Source organism: Lobosporangium transversale (assembly GCF_002105155.1).
Source record: "Lobosporangium transversale strain NRRL 3116 chromosome Unknown BCR41scaffold_7, whole genome shotgun sequence".
Taxonomy (NCBI): Eukaryota; Fungi; Mortierellomycota; class Mortierellomycetes; order Mortierellales; family Mortierellaceae; genus Lobosporangium; species Lobosporangium transversale.
In genome coordinates this window covers 136,070-158,916 of record NW_019028985.1, presented here as the reverse complement: position 1 = coordinate 158,916, position 22,847 = coordinate 136,070, and the positions used below count along the sequence as shown (strand labels likewise).

General features: G+C 42.8%; 9 protein-coding genes across 9 annotated transcripts; 5 read left to right on the top strand and 4 right to left on the bottom strand.

Moving 5' to 3' along the window:
- Positions 1–102: 102 nt before the first annotated feature.
- BCR41DRAFT_301576 (hypothetical protein) lies at positions 103–1,623 on the top strand (the record flags this gene model as incomplete). The annotated part of the gene is made up of 3 exons (XM_022020631.1): positions 103–925; positions 1,033–1,442; positions 1,555–1,623. The coding sequence occupies 3 exons, from the start codon at positions 103–105 to the stop codon at positions 1,621–1,623; spliced, it is 1,302 nt and encodes a 433-aa protein (XP_021884058.1).
- Positions 1,624–1,918: 295 nt separating this feature from the next.
- BCR41DRAFT_301259 (RNA polymerase I) lies at positions 1,919–2,887 on the bottom strand (the record flags this gene model as incomplete). The annotated part of the gene is made up of 3 exons (XM_022020613.1): positions 1,919–2,027; positions 2,383–2,650; positions 2,806–2,887. The coding sequence occupies 3 exons, from the start codon at positions 2,885–2,887 to the stop codon at positions 1,919–1,921; spliced, it is 459 nt and encodes a 152-aa protein (XP_021884057.1).
- Positions 2,888–3,569: 682 nt separating this feature from the next.
- On the top strand, positions 3,570–6,539 carry BCR41DRAFT_348063 (glycoside hydrolase superfamily). Its single transcript, XM_022023215.1, has 7 exons — positions 3,570–3,715; positions 3,825–4,095; positions 4,175–5,016; positions 5,153–5,708; positions 5,827–5,952; positions 6,076–6,218; positions 6,313–6,539. The coding sequence occupies exons 1-7, from the start codon at positions 3,587–3,589 to the stop codon at positions 6,475–6,477; spliced, it is 2,232 nt and encodes a 743-aa protein (XP_021884056.1). The 5' UTR covers positions 3,570–3,586; the 3' UTR covers positions 6,478–6,539.
- A 75-nt stretch (positions 6,540–6,614) lies between these two features.
- Positions 6,615–8,896, bottom strand: BCR41DRAFT_368383 (Rft protein-domain-containing protein; the record flags this gene model as incomplete). Its single annotated transcript, XM_022026379.1, has 3 exons — positions 6,615–7,522; positions 7,614–7,774; positions 7,887–8,896. 3 exons carry the CDS (start codon positions 8,894–8,896, stop codon positions 6,615–6,617), a joined length of 2,079 nt encoding a protein of 692 aa, XP_021884055.1.
- Positions 8,897–9,421: 525 nt separating this feature from the next.
- BCR41DRAFT_348058 (hypothetical protein) lies at positions 9,422–11,206 on the bottom strand. Its single transcript, XM_022023214.1, has 3 exons — positions 10,890–11,206; positions 9,900–10,695; positions 9,422–9,748 (listed from the first exon to the last, which is right to left on the bottom strand). Exons 1-3 carry the CDS (start codon positions 10,998–11,000, stop codon positions 9,438–9,440), a joined length of 1,218 nt encoding a protein of 405 aa, XP_021884054.1. The 5' UTR covers positions 11,001–11,206; the 3' UTR covers positions 9,422–9,437.
- Positions 11,207–11,379: 173 nt separating this feature from the next.
- Positions 11,380–14,027, top strand: BCR41DRAFT_332950 (U3 small nucleolar RNA-associated protein 6-domain-containing protein). The gene is made up of 5 exons (XM_022021869.1): positions 11,380–11,585; positions 11,676–12,081; positions 12,190–12,905; positions 12,992–13,673; positions 13,763–14,027. The coding sequence occupies exons 1-5, from the start codon at positions 11,505–11,507 to the stop codon at positions 13,987–13,989; spliced, it is 2,112 nt and encodes a 703-aa protein (XP_021884053.1). The 5' UTR covers positions 11,380–11,504; the 3' UTR covers positions 13,990–14,027.
- A 10-nt stretch (positions 14,028–14,037) lies between these two features.
- Positions 14,038–16,062, top strand: BCR41DRAFT_219751 (mitochondrial carrier domain-containing protein). The gene is made up of 6 exons (XM_022020005.1): positions 14,038–14,283; positions 14,469–14,612; positions 14,874–15,066; positions 15,186–15,246; positions 15,358–15,416; positions 15,508–16,062. The coding sequence occupies exons 1-6, from the start codon at positions 14,269–14,271 to the stop codon at positions 15,882–15,884; spliced, it is 849 nt and encodes a 282-aa protein (XP_021884052.1). The 5' UTR covers positions 14,038–14,268; the 3' UTR covers positions 15,885–16,062.
- A 1,656-nt stretch (positions 16,063–17,718) lies between these two features.
- BCR41DRAFT_393482 (S-adenosylmethionine decarboxylase) lies at positions 17,719–19,584 on the top strand (the record flags this gene model as incomplete). Its single annotated transcript, XM_022028565.1, has 2 exons — positions 17,719–18,448; positions 18,560–19,584. The coding sequence occupies 2 exons, from the start codon at positions 17,719–17,721 to the stop codon at positions 19,582–19,584; spliced, it is 1,755 nt and encodes a 584-aa protein (XP_021884051.1).
- Positions 19,585–19,947: 363 nt separating this feature from the next.
- Positions 19,948–20,460, bottom strand: BCR41DRAFT_301502 (high mobility group box domain-containing protein; the record flags this gene model as incomplete). Its single annotated transcript, XM_022020627.1, has 2 exons — positions 19,948–20,182; positions 20,327–20,460. The coding sequence occupies 2 exons, from the start codon at positions 20,458–20,460 to the stop codon at positions 19,948–19,950; spliced, it is 369 nt and encodes a 122-aa protein (XP_021884050.1).
- Between the last annotated feature and the right edge of the window lie 2,387 nt (positions 20,461–22,847).

Below are 22,847 nucleotides of genomic sequence, written 5' to 3'. Positions count from 1 at the left end.
GGCGATCCATCCTCAACAACGCGTTTGCCTACTCAGCCTTCCTTAACCATAAACAATTCAGGCCCTCTTACAAAACTTGGCCCTCATGAACATATGGAGGAGATGGAGGCACTTCACACCGGTGCAGGTATTGCTACATTGTCCACCAGTTTAGGAATCCAAAGAGATATTGCCGATATCTTGACACGTCAATCTTTCTTGATCATGGTCGCTAAGGCTTTGATCCTATACGGAGCGCCAACACACAGGATCGAGGAGACATGTGCTTTAATGGCGAGGAAGCTGGATATCGATGCATCTTTTGCCCTCCTTCCTGGCTTGATGACCATCTCCTTTAGTGACCCAGCGACGTACACGAGCGACACAAGGCATTTGCGGTGCACACAGGGCATGGATATGAATAAACTCTCAAAGGTTTACACCATCGCATTGGACGTGCTGCATGGCAGGAGTGCTGAAGAAGCGAATAAAGCGCTGGAAAAAGTTACGACTGAACAGGGCTACTACCCTGTTTGGGTCACTGTCGCCTCTTGGATGGTTTCTGCTGCATTTGTAGCACCTTTGGCCTTTAATGGCAGTTGGTTAGATACGGCTTTGGCAGGACTTTGTGGATTGTTGGTTGGTCTATTGGGAGTGGTCGCCGCAAAGTATCCTGTCTATGGAAATGTGTTTGAAGTGACTTCGAGCATTTTGGTCGGCTTTATTGCCAAGGCATTTGGAGACCGAGTATGCTTTTCTGCAGTCGCACTGGCCGGCATTGTAGTCCTTTTACCCGGATTATTATTGACTCAAGCGATCATGGAGCTGGCTTCAAGGAATATTGTCTCTGGCGCAGTCAGAATGTTTTATGCCCTAATGTACGCTTTTTTCTTGGGATTCGGGCTAACACTTGGAGCAGAGATATGGGGTGCTGTAAGTCATTCATGTTTGGTCAGCTTTCACTTCGTCTGGCCGTTGCTGAATGCCATCCATTTGACTAATAGACTTTTTTTTTTTTTTTTTTTTTTTTTGTCCTGATATCTTAGATTGGAGGTGATTCTTCGGTATCTCCTTCATCTTCTGCCTGTGAACATGCTGTGAATCCCTGGTGGCTTTTCCTCATTTTCCCTGTTGTTTCCACGTCAATCAACATTGTCTTCAATGCTCATCCAAGTCAATGGCTTGGTATGACTCTAGTGACGGCTGTCGGGTTCACGATCTCTTATTTTATGCCGGCGAAGCCTCATGTAACACCAGCGGTAGCTGCGTTCGCTGTTGGTATTACAGGGCAAGCCTATGGACGATTGACTGGACAACTTAGTTATGTTCCATTGCTGAGCGGTGTGCTATTATTGGTACCCGGAAGTGTTGGCGTCCGAGGTGTCCTCGCAATCATAGGGAGCAATGCAGATCAAGGTTTCCAGTTTGCCTTGCACATGGTTAATATTTCCGTTAGCATCACTGTAAGTCCAAAAGTCTTTAGTGTTGATGATGCCTTTGAGTATCGGATATTATCAAAAGTTTATGAGATTAATTTTTTTTTTTTTTTTATCAATATAATCTCTTGGTTAATAGCTTGGAGTGTTTTGCTCCTCATTAGTATGGTACCCATTCTGGCGCAAGAGTACATTTATGAATTTCTAAAAGGTCTTAGTTGCTAACCCTTCCATTAGTCATTTCATGGTCACTCCTACTACATTTAATTTGGTCTATTCGCACATGTATACCCCTTCTCATTTCACTCTCCATCATTACACTTAATTTTAAAGCATTTAATCATATAAAATGTATTCATAAAAAATTTGTGCATCTATTTTCTCGATCGTTTTATTACAGTAGTTGGTGTCATGATAAATGAAGAAAAACAGTAGCTGTATGAGTGATAATACAAAGGAAGATCACGATGAATGCGATGTGTTTTTTTTCTCTTTTTCTTTTTCTACTTGCGCATTAATAGGTACAGATTCTCACCCAAGCTAATGTTCTGTAAGTGCCTAAAATCTCCCTCCAAGCACATCAACAGACCTCCATATGAAATATAAACAGAGCTAAATAGAAATAATAATAAAAAAAGTCAAATAAGTGTCGTTATAATTTTTGTAGCAATTTCCTCAATTGCCGTAAAGTCAGCTTCATATCAATAGCTTGATCGACGCATGAGAGTAAGATCTTTATGCAACCATCCAAAAGTGATAAAAAATCAATCCTGTGTTCCTGATCCAATGCCATGCTTTGCCCAAATGGTGAAAAAAAAAAAAAAAAAAAAAAAAAAAAAAAAAAAATTGTTTGCTGATATATATAACATATATTCTGTAAAAAAAAAAAAAAAAAAAAAATCGAAACGAATCAAGTCGGCGGGTTTGTATTCATAACTATAAAAACAAAAAAAAAATAAAAACTTACACTTTACTTCCCTGGCCTTCATCATACTTGTAAACCTTGCCATACATGACATATTCATAATCATCTGCCAAGGTTCTTTCGCCTCCGACCTTCTCACGCCAACTCTCTTGTGTTCCTGTGGTATCATTTCCAACAGCAGTGGTGAGAGATAAAGATGTAGCCAAGACAAGCGAGAATTTTTCGCCAATCTCCAGAGGATAAAGCTCGTTGTTGATATCCAGTGTCAACTCCATTTCATAATTCTCACTACGGGCGTTAATGCGAGAGACTACAATGATATATTGGTAGATCGATACATATGCATATGATAAAGAGGTTTAGTCTATGAAAGGGCACTTCACAATGACTTTCAAGCCATTTTGTAGGTTTTGTAGGTCCATGCGTGTCCTATTATTCGAGTTACAACTGCAAAGTTTAATTTACCCTTGTCGAACTTCCTGCCAGCACCATCAACATCCTTGATGTCAAAGATATCTGAAAAGAGAACATTATCCTTGGCCGCCATTGTAAGTTATGGATGAATGAGAACGGGAGTCGAGAAGGCAAAGAGTCTGTTTTTTGTTTACCAACAGATACACGATATGAAAAAAGCAAGGAATCATCACGTGAATACTGTATAAGTTCCGGACTTGATCACGTGAACACCAAGGCCACCAACCCAGACTTCTAGTCCTCTCCAGAACTTTGATTCTCAATCCTCGTGCGGGATGCGGGGCGCGGAGACTTGATATCACCGACCTTCTATAGTGATATCCCAAAACCCGAGTTAGTCTTGCAGTTTGTGTCCATACTCGGGTAGCTGCCATTTTTTGTATTTTCATACCGTTTTAACTCGGTTAGAAGTTGAGGGTCACCGTTTCAGAGACTGCGAGAGGATTCAATTTGGTATTTTGTTGGACACGGTGATGATGTTATTCGAAGGAAGTTTAAGTTCCCTTTCGATCTGACAATCGAAACAAGAATAGAAGCACCTCATGTTCAAGTATGAGTTTTTTTTTAAAACAATAGGCCTAAACGACACGCAAAACCCCCAAGTAGAAATGTTGCGATCCAAGTAGTACGCTTCGTGGGAATATTCTCTTTTTTCTTTTATTCTCTTTATCATAAAAAAAAAAAGTATTTCCCAAGTCTCGCTGGTTGCTAGTGACAAACAAAAAAAAAAAAAAAAAAAAAAAAAGCATTGCAATTACTGAAATCATCGAGAATGTCTAAAAAGAACACGACTCATTCTTACTCCGCTCTAAGTCCACACGACCCAGACGAGGCCCATGATTCTGACAATATGAATGCTTCTAAAGCTGAGCTACAACATCGTCAGGCAGACCCCAGTCAAGTAAATTTACAAGTCATAACACCGTTATGACATATGAGTAGTTGGTGATGTGTGAACACAAAGACATATTTCAAAAAGAACACTCATTTCCATTGTATCACTATGTTAGACTAGCCAAAGTCAAATGCTGAGCGATCGAGGACGCAGACGCAGTTTGGACCCTACGGATCCCACTGCACCCATGCAACGGCAACAACCACATTGGTCTGATAAGGACAACAGTAGTGAAGACGAGGATGATGAAGTGGAAAACCCTGTTGTTAGCGAGAGCAAACATTTGCATCAATACTGGGTTAGATATCTGATTTTGACAACTGTCCTTGCTGGCTTGGCGGCGCTAGCTATTCTGCTTATTGTCAGAACCTGGAAGAGTAGCTATTGTAAGTTTTTTTTTTTTTTCTTTTTTTTTCTCTTGATGTTTGATGACTATTTTACTAATAGATATCTTTTTTGATCCAGACATGGCCCCTGTCTATAATGAGGCTGTCAAGGCTCTACCAGAAGAACAGCCTGTATGGCCCATTCCCAAATCATTCACTTTTGGAAAGCAGAAAGTCTTGCTTAGCAAAGACTTTTATATCCAGACGACGGTTTTCAATGACCAGCAATTTGGAATAGCACCAATTTTGGAGAAGGCTATTGGACGATTAGAAGAACGTCTACAACTCAAGAGGAACATGACACTTTATAGGATGGACTCAGTTGAGCCTGATTATGGCGATAATATCCCATTGACAAAGTTGGCCATCTTGGTGGACAACGCCCAGGCGGCGCTCGAATATGGAATGATTGAATCGTACACACTCGAGATCCCCGGACGGAAATCCGCAAACAGTGGCAATGGTGATAGTGCTCCTTACGCTTTCCAAGTGCACAGCGCAGTGCTCAGAGCAGCAACACAATGGGGTGTCATCCATGGCTTAGAAACGTTTTCACAACTCGTCCGAGCTCAGCCTATGACAACAACGTCTAAAATTAATGCTGAATCTATATCAGCAACAGCTGAGAACGTACTGGTGATCCCAAATGTTCCTTGGATCATTCGAGATGAACCTCGATACTCGCACCGAGGGATTCTCTTAGACACTTCGCGCAATTATATCCCTGTCAAGGACATCATTAAAACTATTGAAGCAATGTCAATAGTCAAGTTCAATGTCTTCCACTGGCATGTTTTGGATCAGCAATCATACCCACTCGTATCAAAGACTTATCCTGACTTGACGGCTAAAGGTGCTGAGCGACCTGACTACATTTATACATCAGAGGATGTGGCCTATATCGTTCAGTATGGTGAGGAGGTAGGGTATTATTACGCGTTTTTTTTTTTTTTTTTTTTTTTTTTTCCTTGAAAAAAAAAAAAAAAAAAAAAAAAAACGATAACCACTGACTTGTGAACTTGTCACGCGGACATACATTGATGCTCTTTATTAATAGCGGGGTATCCGTGTTCTACCCGAGTTTGACTCTCCAGGGCACGCTGCCAGTTGGGGTCGAGCCTACCCAAACCTCACAGTCTGCCTGGATATGGAGCCTCACAGAAAGTATGCTGCTGAACCACCCGCTGGACAATTAGACCCATTGGAACCATTCACCTATATCCTCCTCGACAATCTCATCCAAGAGTGGGGAGTCCAATTTCCAGATAAGCATGTTCATGTAGGAGGCGACGAGGTCAACTTTGACTGCTGGAAGACTTCAAAGCGCTTGCGGGACTATATAGAGCATGCAGGCAGACGGGGTCAATACGAGGATGCTCTTCTGCCGACTGTAACAAGCCCTTCGAAAGAGAATAAGATGCGCACTACAAGGGCTGGACCTCAATCTGGAGAAGACAAACTGCTAGAGCTTTATCTGGATAAAGTGTTCGGCATGTTTATGGCACAAGGCAAGAGACCGATTGTATGGGAAGAGATAGCATTAGAGCACAAAGTGAAGCTGCCAGATTCAGCCATTGTACAGGTCTGGAAGAATGCAGTCAATGCCAAGAGAGGTCAGCTAATATTACCATTGATATCTATTTTCATCGTTTTTCTTTTTTAAAAGCAACAGATATTGCACCTGAAATCTTAACACCAACTCTCTGTTAATGCTTTAATTGTACTCCATAGTGATTGAGCAAGGATGGCCTGTTATCCTTTCAAGTGCTGAGTACTGGTATTTGGACTGTGGTAGCGGTCAATGGCTCATTGGCTCTCAAGGCCAAAGCTGGTGCAAGTATTCCAATTGGCAGCGTGGTATGTGTATTTACAATTCTTTATTTGCTTGCGCTTGTTTAATTTCTCCATGTCTCTATGTGATATTAAAAGGATAAGAAAAAAAGGAAAACAACTTTACTTATGGCTGTTGGGGTATTTCAGTTTACTCATATAGTCTCACCGACCAGTTGAACACCGAGCAGCAAAAGATGGTTTACGGAGGTGAAATCTGTATGTGGTCCGAGCAGACAGATGCCTCAAACCTTCATTCGAATATCTGGCCACGAGCTGCAGCGGCTGCAGAGGTAAATAACAATAATAATAAAAAAAGAAAATTCATTAGGAATCAGTACTATAACATAGGCCATTTCTTTTCCTTGGCTCGTTCTTTTGGTATAGGTGCTGTGGAGCGGCTCACAAGATGAGAATGGCCAAGACAGGCCATTGATTCATGCCGCGAAGCGATTGACGGCTGTGAGGGACCGCCTAGTCCAGATGGGTGTCGCTGCAGCGCCCATATATCCTTCATGGTGCCGCCATAGTCCTGAGGGGTGTCTTGCTTAGACCCGATAATCATATCTTAAGCTCCATATCTTTCGAACGATATTTCCAAATAAAGAACAGGGATCACCTTCATTTTATTTCTTTTCAAATGCTATTGACATATGGTCGTATGTTTTTTTAAAAATGCAAATCTAAGTTTAGCTGTTGCGTCTCTGACGGACGATATTTCGAATGTCCCACAAGAATGACTTCTCAGCATGGAGGATGCTGGCCATGACCAGTCCAAATGCCGAAACGCCGATGCTTATGTGAACTGCCTTATCAATTAATCGATCCCATCCAACCCATTGTTCACTTGCAGCTGTAATCGCATACGCAGCGCTGAATGTCGCCAAAACAATAGAACTAGGGAGGACATTGCGCCATGGAACGAAAGAAAACATCCTTACGACACTGCTCTCAGCTGTGGTGATCGTCTTTGTAGGAATGTGTCGCCCATAATATCCTGAAAGAAACCACATACTCCATAAGATACGCATCGTTAGATTGACGCAATTTGCTAGTACGATACCCTTGGCACCCAGCCCGAGAGCTCCCATGAGGAATGCACCCGTACTACAAAACACGGCAGAGAACCCCACCATCCAGTAAGAGAGGGCTGTAAGCTCGTTCTCTGAAGCGACTGCTTGAACGACTGCTTCTGTGATGCCATTGAGGCCCATGATAGGAACATACCAGCAATAGAGGCTAAGGACAGCAGGAGCGATTGTTTGACGCGACCAATAGCTTCCAACAACCAAATCAATCAAAGTCGCTGTATAATGAGTTCCGAAGGCGATGAAGACCAAACCTAAAAGGATGTGGAATTTCATGATTGTCAAGAGAAGATCACGAGAGAGGACGAGATTCCTACGTTGTGTGTCTGTTAGAGAGGCTCCATCAAGTTTCTCGTCGTCCTTGGACACGTCAGTAGGACTACTTGCGGTAATGGAGGTAGTAATTGTTGATGATTTGGCAACTGGCCCGATGTCACTCAATAGCCTACTGAATAATGTCCGACTAGTTTCTTCCATAGGCTGAAAGAGAATCCTTGCAACGAGTGAGCCTGTACGAGCATTGCCATGTAAAAGTTAGGTTTTCATACTGCAAATATCTTCTGTCGCATAAAAAAAAAAAAAAAGGATGTGTAATATTACCATAGTTTATAACAAAGGCATAAACACCTTGGTCGGCTTCGGTGGTGAACCCAGCCATCAACATCTTGTCTCCTTCAGTCAAGATATGTTTGAGCAACGACTGTGCAGTCAAAGTCTTGGAAAGCTTTAACAATTCTTTGTCGAAGAAAAAGGTTTCCAACCTATTTATAACGTCGTAGACGGAAATAAATGATACAGAATCAGTTGCGTTGGCTTCAGATAGTGAAAACATTGATAAAAAGAAAGAAAAAAAAAGAAGCGAATGAAACGTACTTTCCATCTTTGCTCTTTCTGATCAATTTGCGGGGCAGTAGAGCCTTCATCGAGATCAAATCCTGTTTCTGATCTGCTTCGGTTTCTGTACTACGAGTGGCATTGTCAACGTCAAACTTTTTCAACGCTGCATGCATGCGGCGCTTCTCGGCTTGGTTCTTTTCTGTACTCTTGCTCCAAAATGCAAGTAAAAACCCACCGAGCGTCAACAGTCCATACACAAACTGTGCGATTGCAAAGGCTAATACCCCCATAGTATTTGCGTTCGATCCCGACCCATTAGTTTTCTCATTGCTCATTACGACTGATTGGCGAGCTCCATAGACAGTCAAAGCACACGTAAGAACACATCGGACAATCACGGCTAGGCCTTCCACAGAGACACGCGTCTTGAACCAAAGCTTATACTGTGCCACCATAAACATGGGTTCCGCCAACAACTCGATCAATGCAGCCAGGCCATACAAAACAATCGATAGCCTGTATCCTGGGAATCGCATCTCACTTGCGTTATCAACATGTGAAAGATAGTATCCGACGGCAGCCAGGGTCATGAAGGCTCCAATAGGAATGGGTGCATAAACCATGTTGATAAGTTTTTGAAGTCGATATTCCTCTGAACCCGGCAGGGGGGGTGATGATGAAATCTGTCGATCTTGATGCTGAGTATAGTTTTTTTGACGACTCTGACTATTGTCACCATTTTTTTTGATCGGATCATTATTATCCTCACCATTATCATCACTGACACGAATTGCAGCACAGCGCACACCCTCGCGTGAGAGGAAAAGGATGGTGTTGAGAAGTAACTCAAGCTGGACAGATGCGATACCCAATGTTTCTGCAGATGTGAAGCGGAGCAGGACCTGGTTTAATGTGAAGGTCAGCATCCTGGAAACAAACTGGAGAAGTACCAAATAGCTTGCACCTTGAACTGAAGATGACAGGATCGAGGAAGCTTCGTCCGTTGTAGAAGTCTTTACTGTCTGCTCATCCCTTTTATTTGGCATTTCATGAGATCGAGATGTAGAGACAGGGACAGACCGCTGCCGAAGCACGGGGTCTATATCGTCCATTAGGAGTTAAAGGAAGAGGAGAGGAGAGGAGGGGAGTACAAAGCTTTTGTTAATGAGAAGAGATGATGTTGCGAATGAACCAACAATGGAACAATGTTGACTATTTTCCATACCATGCTTGTGACTGCATGATGATATCATTGCTGCCTGCCTGGAGAGGCGGTCAGTGCACCCCAACATTTCATCTGAAGTACTTCCTCCTAATTGTTCCTCGCACTATCCTCTTACTACAGCAGAGGGCACAAGTGTCTTTTATGAACAAACATTGTGTCCCAGATCTCACAAAAAACCAACACTGTATTTCTGATTTCAAATGTGTAGATCGATATTTAATTACAATGACAGTTTAATGAAGCTAAACGTGAAAAAGAAAAAGAACAGAAAACAAATAATGACTCGCTTCTCTACAAAATTGCAAATGTGTATGGTGTAGGTAGATGCCTTATGTAAGATTCGGGGGGGGGGGGTTTTTTTTTTACTGCTGTGCGCACTGCACTCCGGGTTGGCCGCCACCTTCCTCATCATCATCATGGCCCAAATGACCTTGCTCAGCCCTTGCCTTCTGGCGAGGATCCATTTCAGTAAGGCTGACCTCTTCGACATGTACACCCTTGGGAAGAGCAGGAAGTTCAGCAGCAGGGGGAAGAATTGTCCGGAGCTGCTCAATCTTGGCAATATCGGTCCAATTAGCAGGAGGGAACTCGATCTCGAATTGGATATATAAATTACCGAAATCATGATGTCTTTCTGTTGGCATTCCTTGATTCATCACAGCCTTGTGCTCGCCTATTGTTCATTGGAAAGATAACAATTTTGTATAATTATTAAGGGTTAGTGTGTGTCACTGGAATCGAATCTCCTAGAAGAATCTCGGATTCTCATTGGTCTTATCGGCTGAAATTTGAATGATGCTTTGCCACATTAAAAAAAAACTTACCAGGTCTGATTACTTCGCCAGGAAGAATCTCAACCAGAAGGACACGATCATCCAGATGAGGAATCTGGATCTTACCGCCAGCAAGAGCAGTGACAAGATCGATCTTGGCATCATAGAAAAGATCATCACCATTGCGCTTGAAGCGTTCGTGCTCACGTTGATCCAGAACAATAACAACATCGCCGGGAACAGTACCAGGAGCCTGGTCACCCTCGCCAGTGAAGACGATCTTTCTACCGTCCTTCATACCGCGGTCAATGTGAACTTCGAGGACCTTGCGAACCTGATTAACCTTGCGACCATTACAGGTCTTGCACTTATCCTTGGGATTAATGATTTCTCCTTCTCCTCGGCACTCACCGCAAGGCTGTTGGATCTGTTGCATCATAGGTCCCATCTGTCTCAGCATCACACGGTAACCTGAACCATTGCAGGTCGTGCAGGTCTTGACCGCACCCTCCTTACCACCCTTGCCGTTACAGGGCTCGCAAATAACATTCTTCTGAAGTGCAAGCTTGGTGGTCTTGCCTTTGTAAAGATCCTCTAAAGTGACCTTCAGTGAATGTGCAACATCCTTGCCACGACGAGGACCTGAAGGGCGGCTGCCACGTCCACCACCACCACCGAAGAAGTGGGAGAACAGATCTTCAGGAGAGAGGCCACCCATTCCTGGGCCACCCTCACCGGAGAGTCCAGCCTCACCGTATTGGTCATAGATTGTACGTTTTTGGGGATCGGAGAGAATATCATATGCATGGCTAATTTCCTGGAACCTTTCAGAGGTAGCGCCTCCAGTCTAGACAGAAAGAGCAAGAAAAAAAAATTAAAATAAAAAAGGAGTACAGTCAGCTAATGAGTCACACTGTTTGCGAGCCGAAATGGTGGGATCCACAATCTGATGAGTTTGAATACTCCACTTCTAAAGCGACTGTCCGATTCCAGAGATGGAGACGATCTCTTTTCCTGAAAATGTTGGTGCAAAGTTATTACCTTATCTGGATGATACTTGAGGGCCAACTTGCGATATGCCTTCTTCAACTCTGAATCAGAGCAGGTAGGGCTGACTTCGAGAGCGTCATAAAACTTGGTTTCTTTGACCATTGTTATTAGAGTTTTATAATGAAGTTGATTGGGGTTCTGTTAGCTTTGTTGAGCTGCTTGTGTTGTATATGGGATGTGAAATAGAGCGGAGAGGGTGGAGGAATGAGATGGCGAGACGAAACAAGAAGGAGAGAGTGATGTAATAGATTTGATGCCTAGTGTGTGTGATGATGAAAGAAAAGAGAAGAAAGGGGGCGATCAAGAACAAAATAGCATTTTATTTAGTAGCCCAGGCACCAGCCAGCTGAAAAATCCAGAAAAAATTGTTTCCATGAGAATCGAAACGAAAAAAGATAGTCAAGTCACGTGTAGATTACCTTGTAAGCAGTCATCATTGTTGTGGTTTTTTTTTTTTTTTTTTTTTTTTGAGCGAAGACAACTGAGCTGGTAGTAGTTGAAGCTCGGTGTTACTTACTTTGAGAAGCTCTTTTACATCGAGTATTCCATTCCAATACTCATCTACATCTATCACTACTTACTTCACCGCCGGCAACTGGAGTCATCATGGCGGACACCGTACAGTTCTACATGGAGGAGATGATCCCCGAGCTGCGAGATCTCGAGCAGAAAGGGATATTCTCTAAGGTTCGTTGAACTTGTTCCTGTGTTAATTTTATCGGCAACAATTTCTGATACCAGATCGAAGCTAACATTGCGTAATGTACTATACCTTAGAAAGAGATTCAGTCAATAATCAAGAAGCGCGAAAAGTTTGAATATGCTTTGAAGCGGAGGATTAGCAAGAAAGCAGACTATTTGCGTTACATTGAATATGAAATGAATCTGGAGGCATTACGAAAGAAACGTCGTGCTCGTATGGTTTCCAACACAAAACAATCGATCTCAGATTATGCTGGACAGCGTCGCATATACTTTATTTACAAGCGCTGCCTTACAAAGTTTAAAGGAGATATCTCGATCTGGCTTCAATATATCAATTATGCAAAAAAAACCGGAGCCAGTAGAACTCTCGGGAAGATCTTCGCACAGGCAATTCAACTCCATCCTACAAACGAAAAGATGTGGATTCTAGCCGCAGCATGGGAATGGGAAGAGAATGCAAATATTGTTGCTGCCAGAGGTTAGTAGGTTATCAATGAGCTATCCGTACAAGATTTAGTATAATCAACATACAGCATATAAAGACTAACGTTCTCTTCGTTTGCAATACAACTCTCATTGCCACTAGTCCTCTTGCAGCGTGCCCTCCGCCTTAACACTACCACAGAGAGTCTTTGGCATGAATATTTCCGCTTAGAACTTGTATACATCGCAAAGATTTTGGCTCGTAGGCAGGTACTAGGGATCGATGTGTCAGAAGAGGAAATCGAGGAGAATTTACTGGAAGATAGGGAGGTGGATACAGACAATATGATCAAGCTTCCCAGCATTACAGGAGAAGAATTTTCTGCCCTAGATCAAGATGAAAAGGGAGTATTGGGGAAAAAACTATCAAAAAAGGGCAAGAAAGAGAAGAAAAAAGCGCCATTGACAGAAGAGAAGGCTGAAGCTTTCAAAACAGAGAAGAATCCTGTCCTTCGGGGTGAGGTAGCGATGGTTGTGTACAGGAATGGAATAAAAAGCATCCCTAATTCATTCTCCTTCCGTAAAGGATTTCTGGATATTGCCAATTCCTTTATCAGGCCGAAGCCGCTGAACGACGACTCGATCCAGTACATCTACGATTCGATCAATGCTGATTTCAAAGACTTGCCAGAAGCACGTGCACTTGTTGCTAGACGTGCTATTGACGCCTATAAAGTAGATGAGGAGGGATATGTCAAGGGTGTTGGAGAAACCGTGAAGGCGTTTTGGCAGCTCTGTGACGACAATGATCCCAGAATGTGGAAGCTTTTTGTGGAGAATATGGAAGCTGAGTACCAAAAAACAGAAGAAGAAAACTTGGTAAGGGCATAGGCTGGCATGATCATATGATGGCAATAGATGAGTTCATGTTCTGACGACGGAAACTTGAATTCTGGTTTGCTTAGAAACTTTACTTCTCGAAAACTATTGACAGGATTTTCTCGTCTGCCGACAAGAAAAATATTCATTCAGAGGACCTTTGCTTGCTCCAAATCAACTGGATTCTATCATCATCGACTCTTTCTGTTGAAAACGTCAACAAGAAGGCACTCACAATCCTCGATCAGGCTATAGCTAAGTACCCTGCCTCAAGAGCGCTTGTCCTACAGCAGATTCGACTATTAAGAACACTCTCGCGTTCGGAACAGACCGCACGTCTTCCAGCAATTTTTGCCCACGCTCTCAAGACTCATACAGAAAGTCTCGATATTTGGCGGGAGTATATTAGTTTCATCAGGACAGCATACCGAGAGGACGATATGAGTAAGCAACAAGTTGAAGAAGCATTCCTAGATGCTGTTCGCACCACCACAGCACTGCTCCCTGACGTTACAGAGGAGAGAGCCGAAGTAGGACAGGTCAAGCACAGCGTCAGTGCTTGGTTCCTTGACTGGATGAATGAAACCGAGGGTATTGAAGGCGTGCGTCGCGTATATCAAACTCTACTGAAGAAGAGTCTACCTGAGCCAGGCTTTTTTATGACGTGCATAAACCTCGAAAAGAAGAATTCGATCAACGAAGAAGCATCGAGAAAAGCAATCTGTATGCTTTATGACAAAGCCATCCACGCTGATGAGAAGAATGAAGGTAAACTCGAGATTGAAATAGGGAAAACTACAATAGGTGATCCCATCCTAAATGAAATAGTATACTAATTGTTTGTGACATCCTGATAGACATATACCTCTCATTCCTCAAGTTCCTAAACGAGACTGGGCAAGTCGAAATGGCTAACAAAGTTCTGTGGAGGGCGGGTAAGGCCGCAGCAGACAGTGACGCATTCTCTCAAAGATATCGCGAGATGCTTGAGGGCAAATGGTCAGAACCAAGCTATTTAGCTGCGGAACTGGACTTGGATATGGAGATGGACTCCCAGCCAAATGAAGAGGCTTTATCCTCTTGAGGATGACTTTTGAGATAGACACATAAAATAAATTCTGCATTCTTGCATATTACTCCTTTATTGTTGACAATGCTGTGCCTATTTGCTACACTCTTCCTCCTTTTACTGTCGTCTTGCCCGCTTTGACCTTGCTTCGTGGAAGAATTTCTTTTTAAACCCCCTTCCATCCTTATTTTTCTTGCTACACTCACCTCCCTTCTACTCTTCGCTCTTCTCTTTCAAAAAGTCTCACCTTAGTTTCTTCTCACTTGAAAGCTTTTCTTCAATTTCGCCAGAAGCATGTCTGCCAGAAAGGTGCTCATGATACCAAGCAGCAATGAAAAAAAAAAAAAAAAAAAAAATTAATATCCATATTCATATCCATATTCATATCCATATTCATATCCATATAAATGTCAATAGGAAAAAAAAAAAAAGTAAGAAAAGGGACATCACTGACACTTTAGCTTCTACTCATATATTTATATGCAACAAAATAGAACAGAGAACCTGCCATGTATACGTTAACAGCAGGGGCCGTAGCAGGAGCTGCTGAGGCCATTATAACCTATCCCACAGAATTCGTTAAAACTCAACTTCAACTTCAGGATTGTGGTGTTGCATCAGCTCGCAACGGTGGAGTAGTATGTATAACGACCTTTTCTTGTTTTTGTTTTTTGGGACTCGTTGCAGTCATACATTTATAAAAAATGATGAATATCCAACCATTTGCATAAACGCGTCATTTGCAATCATGGTTGGAATTACTCGTGGGAAATATCATTGAAGAAGAGACATGTCTTTGCCCATTAGTAAAAAGGGGGTCACACTACAATAGGGAAATCGGAGGAATTGTTGGTAAAAATATACTGAGGCCCCCCTTGCAACCACATGGTGTATATTAGAAATTCAAAGGACCTTTGGATGTTCTGGTGAGGACAGTACAGACTCAAGGCATCACTGGTATCTATCGAGGATTATCTGCATTAGTTATTGGGACAGCAGCGAAGGCTGGTGTTCGTTTCTTTGCATTCGATCAATTCCGAGAGCGGCTCAAGGATTCACAAGGCAGGGTCACAGGAGCACGGTCCGTTCTTGGTAAGCTGACGGAGATCTATTTCATTTTTCATTTCCCAATTTAATCAGTATTAATCAACTTTTATGGCGGGATTTTCCTATTTCTGCTAAACTCTGTTAATCAAACATTTTAACGGCAGCTGGACTCGGCGCAGGAATGACAGAGGCCATTCTGGTAGTTACCCCTACAGAAACGATAAAGTATAAAAAAAAAAAACGTACAAAGATTGAAACGTATAAAGTGGGATCAAACTCAGCCAACGCTAACCTGCCAATCTAACTATCTCTTATCATACATCTATGTATTTATAGGACCAAACTGATCCATGATGGGAACCTTCCTAGTCCTCAATATCGGGGCCTTATTCATGGTAATGTAACTAGAAATATATAGTGCAGATGAACACTAGCAAACGAAGTTAGGAGTCGAACTAACTGCAAAAATTATTAATGATGTTTTAGGTGTCAAATGTATTGTGCGGGCTGAAGGATTTGGAGGAATCTACCGCGGCGTAGTGCCTGTGATGGCACGACAAGGAGCAAATAGTGCAGTGCGCTTCGGTGTGTACTCATATTTGAGCGACCTTGCAAAGACTAGCCTAGGTAATAAGGGACAGCTTCCTACAACGCATGCGTTTGCAATTGGAGCGGTAGCAGGTATTGTTACTGTTTATACAACTATGCCGCTGGATGTGATCAAGACCAAGATGCAAGGTTTGAGGGCGACGGAACTTTACGGTGGTGCATTCGATTGTGCTTGGAAGGTGCTCAAGAACGAAGGCGTCCTAGCGTTCTGGAAAGGTGCTACACCACGATTGGCGCGATTATCAGTAGGTTGAGTTCATTTCATTTTGTAGCGTTGGAAGACAGAGCACAAAGGGATGGTGACCCTGTCAATTCTGCTCTAATCTCAACAAGTGATACAAAAGGATAAAGTATTGGACGGCTCTTTGCTAAAATCTTACGGGAAAGAAAAAGTTTAACAATCCTTTGTTTGATATCATTTTTTTATTTTGCATAGATGTCGGGCGGAATTGTATTCAGTCTTTATGAGAGTACCATGTCGCTGCTACATCGGTTTGATGAGCATGAACCCATCAGCTCTTAAGTAGCGAATTTACAGACAGGCACTCTTTTGTCCGATTTGCAATAGTGCCACAATCCATTAAAGCACATCCTTTGTGTTGACAGTAAATCAAGTTACACACATCCTTCCCCACACCTTTCTGGTTTGCTCTCTCATTCATCTTCGTGTTCATTCCACCCCCTTCCATCCTGATTTGTATTTCTATGTCAGTCTCATTAAACGGAACTAAGATAATATCTATATCTGTTGTCATTGTGTCCATTCTCTTGTTCCTAGAGCAATTTGATCTAGACCTTGTGTCAAAAACGGTAGTGGATCGATCTCAAACTCTTTAGCTTTTTTGTGTCGTGTGGCGGTGAGCCAATAACCTGTCAAAAAACTAAATAAATAAACAATCTTTTTTTTTTTTCCATTATTTTTTTTCTTCTTTCTTCTTCGACAGCTCTCGTTCAACCCAACCCACATCCCATTCGCCCTCTCGGCCCATTGAAAGCCGATCTCCATTACCTCCTCACATTTCACTTGATCCAATCAACTGCAGTACCCTTGGAAGAATTCATTTCGCTCTGTCTTCTTCACTATTTATATTTCAATAAAAAAAAAGTACCTTGTAAAAGCACTCCTGTTGTTGTAAGTCATTCGCTTGAGATCCAACTGTGATCCGTCCTGATCACTCAGTCCATGAGAAAGAAAAAAAAAAGTCATGAAAAGCATCTCTCTTCCCAATGATTATTTCCCTTGATCCTGTTTACTAATTACAGTGATTTGTATTTGTTCGTACTTTCTTCAGGCTTTTCACTCTTTTTTTTTAACAAGTTCAAAAAAAAAGCTGTTCCTTACTGCTCTAAGCAAAAAAAGTTGTCTTTGCCCCGCTTCTTAGCACTTGCTATGCGTCCAGGTCCCAACCCTAACTCTTGCGCTACCGTCCAGTTCACTCCTCAGTTGCCTTTCGTTCCCATCCCTTGCTGCCGATAGCATCCCTATACCCCCATTGGAATTGATATATATTTTTCTTTTGCGTCTTTAACAAAAAAGAAAACTTCATCGCTTTTCTTTCTTAAAAAAAAACACAAAAAAAAACCCCTAAAAAAAAATTATCTTGCTCCCTTTCAACCTTTCTTGGTAATCATTCTTTGTTTTTGGTCTGTGAAGTCGATTAAAAGGTAAGGTCAAAAGCATCCACGCATAATACACATAGAACTCAATTGAAAGCGCGTCAATTGTTCAGTAGAGTACTGGATCGGATTCCTTGATTTTGTCAAGCAATTGGCACTTTTGTTCTTTTGTTTTGAACTCTCCTTTTTTCCTTTTCCCTCTTTACCATACTGTGGTTTGTTCGATGACGCCAAGATCACCCGTCACAGACTTCTTATCTCTAAACAAAGAGAAAGACAATTCAGACGGAACAATCTGTATTCACCCTAAATGTCGATTTTATCATAATATTCTGAATAGGACTTTCACCCGAAAACAACCTGCCCATCATTTCGTCAGAAACACAGCCCCCAACGCCCTTCGTGTTCGTGCATCCTCTGAGAAAGCCACCCTAATCCGTTTTCTTACACACTCGAAAGAACCCCACGTGAATGACCGTTCCTGTTCCTGTCCCATCCTCGGCACAAGCCGCCGTCACTGGCGAGCTCAAGTCCGTTGCCCTTCAACATCTTCATCAATCTATTAATCTTACAACCCCTTTTACTACTACCGCCACCACCACTACCCACCATGATTCCGCTGCTCCTATGAACTCCGATGCCCCTGCTGCCCATGTACACTTACATGACAACGAGGCTGGCTTTAAAAACGACGCTTTCTTGGACACCACTAATGATACTCAGGAAGCTGGTTCGTTTGAAGGTCCAGAGAAGCTTTTGGAGATCTGGTTTTCCCCTGCACCTTTTCCTCTCCAAGGCATCCGCACCATCCCCACAGCGTTACAACCTGCAGATAACGACGAGACCTTTGGAGGATCGGATCGTTATGGTCTTCGTATTGTACCTAAGCCTATTTGGGATGAAATGTTGGCTATTGTCAAGTGTCAAGTCCTAAACTCGATTCAGAACGATTGTATGGATGCGTTTCTTTTGAGCGAGTCCTCTTTTTTTGTCTATCCTCACAAGCTGATCCTGAAAACTTGCGGCACAACCACTCTTCTCATGGCGTTGCCCAAGATTTTAGAAATCGCCCAGAACTATTGTGGTCTCGAAAAGGTTTGGCGTGTCTTTTACTCACGCAAGACTTTTATGTTTCCCGAGCGCCAGTTGCACGTTCATCGCGACTGGAAGGATGAGGTTGCATTCTTAGATCGTCACTTTGGTATGTTTATGCGTTCCATTAATATGACTTGGTTCCTGAAATCACCAGATGTGTTGATTCTTGTACTGAGTCTTACGTTATTACTTGTTTTATTTTATTGATTAACAATAGAACATGGAGCCGCTTATACTGTAGGAAAGGTTAATGGTGATCACTGGTGCCTCTACTTGACTGCACCTCAGGACGATTGTCTCTCGCACATCACTTCTCGCCGTAATAGCACCAACTCTTTGGAAGACGTCAACGTTGTCAACAATGAGAACAACGATGTAATGGTTACTGATGAACAGGGTGAAGGAAAGGTCTCTCTTCCTTTGAGCATTGTAACCGATGGCACCACGACCGCTGGGGTAGCAGGAGAGGATTCTCCCTTGGTCTCACCTGGATCTCCATCATCTTCATCGTCTGTGAGCTCTTCTTCGTCGTCGATCTCTTTTGCCTCCTCAGCTAGCAGTGTCAGCTACCTGTATCCTTCTCATGATCAAACCGTTGAAATTTTGATGACTAATCTCAACCCCGAGGCCATGAAGCGCTTCTATCAGAGACCGGACGATGTTCCTGGCACTGTTGGTGGTGTTCGTGTGGATCAAGAGACTGGTTTAGCAGGACTCTTCCCCCAGGCGCAGCTGGATTCATATTTGTTTACTCCATGCGGATACTCTGCTAACGCCATGCAGGATGGTAACTACTATACGATCCATGTTACTCCCGAGCCTGTTTGTTCATATGCTTCATTTGAGACCAACATTCCTGTGGGTCTTGGTAGCAGGAAGAGGATCAGGGGCTCTTCTGCTTCCGGTGATAGCACCCCTAAGTCTGCTACGTCTGGTAGCGAGAATGGTGACGACAAAGAGGATGATGTGGTCAGCAAAGCGACCTACACAGGCCCTGAAACTTTGACGGAGTTGATCTCGAGGGTAGTCGAGATCTTCCAGCCTGGTACTATGAGCGTGACTCTGTTTTCGTCCCATTTGACTGAGGATGGTCAGATGGAGACAGAACGCCAGATGGAGCGTCGTCAGCGCCGCATGGTCAAAGCAATGGGCCGTATTGCAGGCTTCACTCGTACGGATCGCATCCTGTACGAGTTTGATGGTTGCGACTTGGTCTTTGGACATTTTGTGGCTAAAGCCTAAATTGTTGGATTGGGAAAACAAAAGTAAGGATTAGGAAGGAAAAACATGAGAGATGAAAATCAAGCTACTTCGCGATGAAGGGTAGAGGATGAGATGATGCTTCAAAAAGCTGTCTTTCCTCCGCCTTGAGTAGCTTGCTGAATCTTTTTTGTTATTCTTTGTTTTACTCGATTCTCTCATTTTCCAACATTTTTATTATTGTTTTTTATTATTATTGCTATTATATCACCAATGTCTTTACTTCTTTCAATATCAGAATACTCAGTATGCTTTACTTTCCCCACAAAAAATTACAATAAACACATTGTTTTTTGTATACTTGCTTAAATTTTTTTATTGATGTGAAATAGAGTACAAATGATTTTACATTCTCCAACCCATGTCAATAAGATTAGGTCCGCCGCCACCAGGCATAGGATTTACTCCAATATTTGAAGCGTCGTATGCCTCCATTTCGTTCTGGTAGCGCCTCTTGTCATTCTCTGCCATGTTTCCATATGACTCCTTTTCTGATTCAGACAGCTTTTGCCATTCTTCACCCAGCATTTTTGTGATTTCTGTTGGCTTGAATTCGGGATGTTTCTTCTTGATGTCGTCCCTACATAGATGAAGGAAAAAATATGGGGTTAAATATCATAGTAAATTACTGCCAGTATTGCTTTTTGCTGTACTTGTAAGTGCATGTACAAAAAGGATGTGGTCCTGAAAAACTCTTTTTTTTTTTTTTTTTTTTTTTTTTTACCTTTTCATTAAAGTGAAAAAGATGTACGAGTTCCTAGGACGTTTCGGACAGTTTTTGTCTTTGATAACTGGAGGAATAGACTTTTTGAATTTCTTTTTGGATATTGAACCTATGCCACCATGGTGTATGTTCATATTACTCATGCCTCCAGGCATCCCTGCCATTCCTCCAAATGCACCAAGACCCATGCCACTCATCCCGGGCATCCCCGGCATCCCTGGCATACCATTCATGGGTCCTCCGTTACTACCTGGTCCAACAGGTAATCCAATTCGGCTGCCGGGTGGACCTACTCGGTGCTGCTGTTGTAGTTGTAATTGTTGTTGTTGCTGCTGTTGTTGTAAATGTTGCTGCATTTGTTGTGAATGGGCCTGTTGTAGCCCATGATGAGACTGATGGTGATGATCTGGTGCACCATATGGGCTGGACCCGGCTCCAACCATGCCTCCCCATCCCATCCTCTCATTTCCGCCACCACCACTGCCGTTACCATTCATCGGATTCATACCAGGTAGACCAGAGACCATTCCACCCATAGGACCAATGCCCATTGGACCCATCCCACTCAAGCCATTGGGATCCATGGCTCCAAAGTCTCGACTACGTTTATTGGCGGCAGAACGATTCTGTTGTGAACCCACTCCATGTCGAATCGGACCTCCGCCTCCTCCACCACCACCTCCACTACTAGGTATTGATGTAGCGGTAGATGTGACGTTTCCACCCGACACCATCATATTCTGTGGTACTGATGTCCATGCTAAGTCACTAGAACGAGAATTACTTCTATTCATGACATTCTGGAATGGTGGATCTATATTGTAACGCAAAGGCTGCTGCTGCTGCTGCTGCTGCTGCTGTTGTTGTTGTTGTTGTTGTTGTTGTTGTTGTTGTTGTTGTTGTTGTTGTTGTTGTTGAACTTGTGATGGTTGCTGCTGATTGAGCCTTGGATCATGCCGACTGTCCGTTGTGTACATGTTATTAGAATTAACGCGCATAAGATGTGGTAATGGGCTTTGACTTGGATGAAGCTGATGTTGTTGTTGTTGCTGCGGCTGATTGTGGTGCGATAGTACAGACTGATATGGCGGATGTGTTCCGTGGAATTGCTGCTGTGAAGAATGTATTGGACGTTGTAGCTGGTGTTGCTGTTTTTGGAGTTGCTGCTGTTGTTGCTGTTGTTGTAAGGCTTGATGAGGTTGACTTTGTTGAGGATGTGGTGAGTAAGAATGATGCTGGTACTGCTGTTGCCCTTGTCCTTGTCCCTGTTGTCCCTGCTGCTGTTGACCCTTTTGTAAAGCATCTTCAAGGATCTGTTGCGGGTGAGGGAGCTGGGGCATTCCTGAATTCGATCCTGAGCTTGATATTGTCCTCCTCATGTCTGAATCATCCAGGTTTCTTCTTGAAGAGTCCATCTGTGATCCTCCACCACTTTCCGAGAGGTTTGATGACGAATGCAAGCCTGTTGGTGTCCCTAGTACGGAGGAGTGAAGACTACTTCCATTTCCTCCACTACCACCGCCAGTGGAGCTTGAAGGAGTTGCAGATCCGCCTGAACCAATGTCGCCTTGATATGAAAATTGGAATCCGGACGAGTTGTCATGACTACTCCCGGTACCATTCCCGGCACTGCTGTTCCCATAAGGGTTACTATGGGCAGTATTGTTACTGCTATTACTGTGGCTGTTGCCATTGCTGGAGAGATTATTAGAGTGGAGCGGTGGTAGGACTGGAGGCGTTACAGGGCTGTTCATGGCATAAGGGTGATTACCGGTACTGAAATTCATATTATGGCTCATGGAGCTATAGAGATGTCCATATCCTCCGTAAGAAGAAGGCCCACTTCCCGGCCCACCAAGGGTAGTGTTCTGATTTGTTGCCATCAAGGACGGATCTGATTCGAAGTGTGAAGATGGGTTTGACATTTTAATGGCTACAAAGAAAAATTGGATAGCGGTGCCTTGAGTTGAAGGGAGAATTCGTGTCGTGTCAAAGTTTTTGAATCAATGTTTGTCGTGTTGTCCTTGGGATGAATGTTTATAGTTTCTTGTGTGACAACGAAAATGCTATGCTCGTTTATCAGGAGAGAGAGAAGGGAAGGAGAGTAAGGAAGAAGAGAAGAAGACGAATTTTTTTTTTAAAAACAAAAAGAAAAGAAAAGAGAAAGACGTAAAAAGGATTAAAACAATGCGATGGCAAAGCAAAAAAGCACTGGAATCACTGCCTGTACTCGTGCGCTGTCTGATCCGATTACGGTCATCTTTTCCTTCTTTTCCGCTATTATTTGACATGATCCTTTATTTTTTCCTTTTGCATTCGCAAAAAAAAAAAAAAAAAAAGCACTACATACTTTCAGGCTGTGCACTATTTCAAATGATTTTTTTTTTTGTTTTAGACCATGGAGTATCGCATTTAACAAGCAATTTTTTTTTTGGGGGGAGGGGCGTCATTGGTTGTTCATCATTGCACACTAAGAGTAAGCCTTAAAATGCCTTATAAAATTTTTTTTTTTTTGGAAAAA

Bases quoted from the DNA above. Each gene is read 5' to 3' on its own strand.
- BCR41DRAFT_332950 (XM_022021869.1), top strand. From the start codon at position 11,505: ATGGCGGACACCGTACAGTTCTACATGGAGGAGATGATCCCCGAGCTG. The intron at 12,906-12,991 runs GTAAGGGCATAG...TGGTTTGCTTAG, and splicing joins AAACAGAAGAAGAAAACTTG to AAACTTTACTTCTCGAAAAC. The intron at 13,674-13,762 runs GTAAACTCGAGA...ACATCCTGATAG, and splicing joins CGCTGATGAGAAGAATGAAG to ACATATACCTCTCATTCCTC.
- BCR41DRAFT_348058 (XM_022023214.1), bottom strand. From the start codon at position 11,000: ATGGTCAAAGAAACCAAGTTTTATGACGCTCTCGAAGTCAGCCCTACC. The intron at 10,696-10,889 runs GTAATAACTTTG...CTTTCTGTCTAG, and splicing joins TCAAGTATCATCCAGATAAG to ACTGGAGGCGCTACCTCTGA. The intron at 9,749-9,899 runs GTAAGTTTTTTT...AATGAACAATAG, and splicing joins TGGCGAAGTAATCAGACCTG to GCGAGCACAAGGCTGTGATG.
- BCR41DRAFT_219751 (XM_022020005.1), top strand. The intron at 15,247-15,357 runs GTATAAAAAAAA...ATGTATTTATAG, and splicing joins ACCCCTACAGAAACGATAAA to GACCAAACTGATCCATGATG. The intron at 15,417-15,507 runs GTAATGTAACTA...ATGATGTTTTAG, and splicing joins ATATCGGGGCCTTATTCATG to GTGTCAAATGTATTGTGCGG.
- BCR41DRAFT_348063 (XM_022023215.1), top strand. From the start codon at position 3,587: ATGTCTAAAAAGAACACGACTCATTCTTACTCCGCTCTAAGTCCACAC. The intron at 5,017-5,152 runs GTAGGGTATTAT...CTTTATTAATAG, and splicing joins TCGTTCAGTATGGTGAGGAG to CGGGGTATCCGTGTTCTACC. The intron at 5,709-5,826 runs GTCAGCTAATAT...TGTACTCCATAG, and splicing joins TGCAGTCAATGCCAAGAGAG to TGATTGAGCAAGGATGGCCT.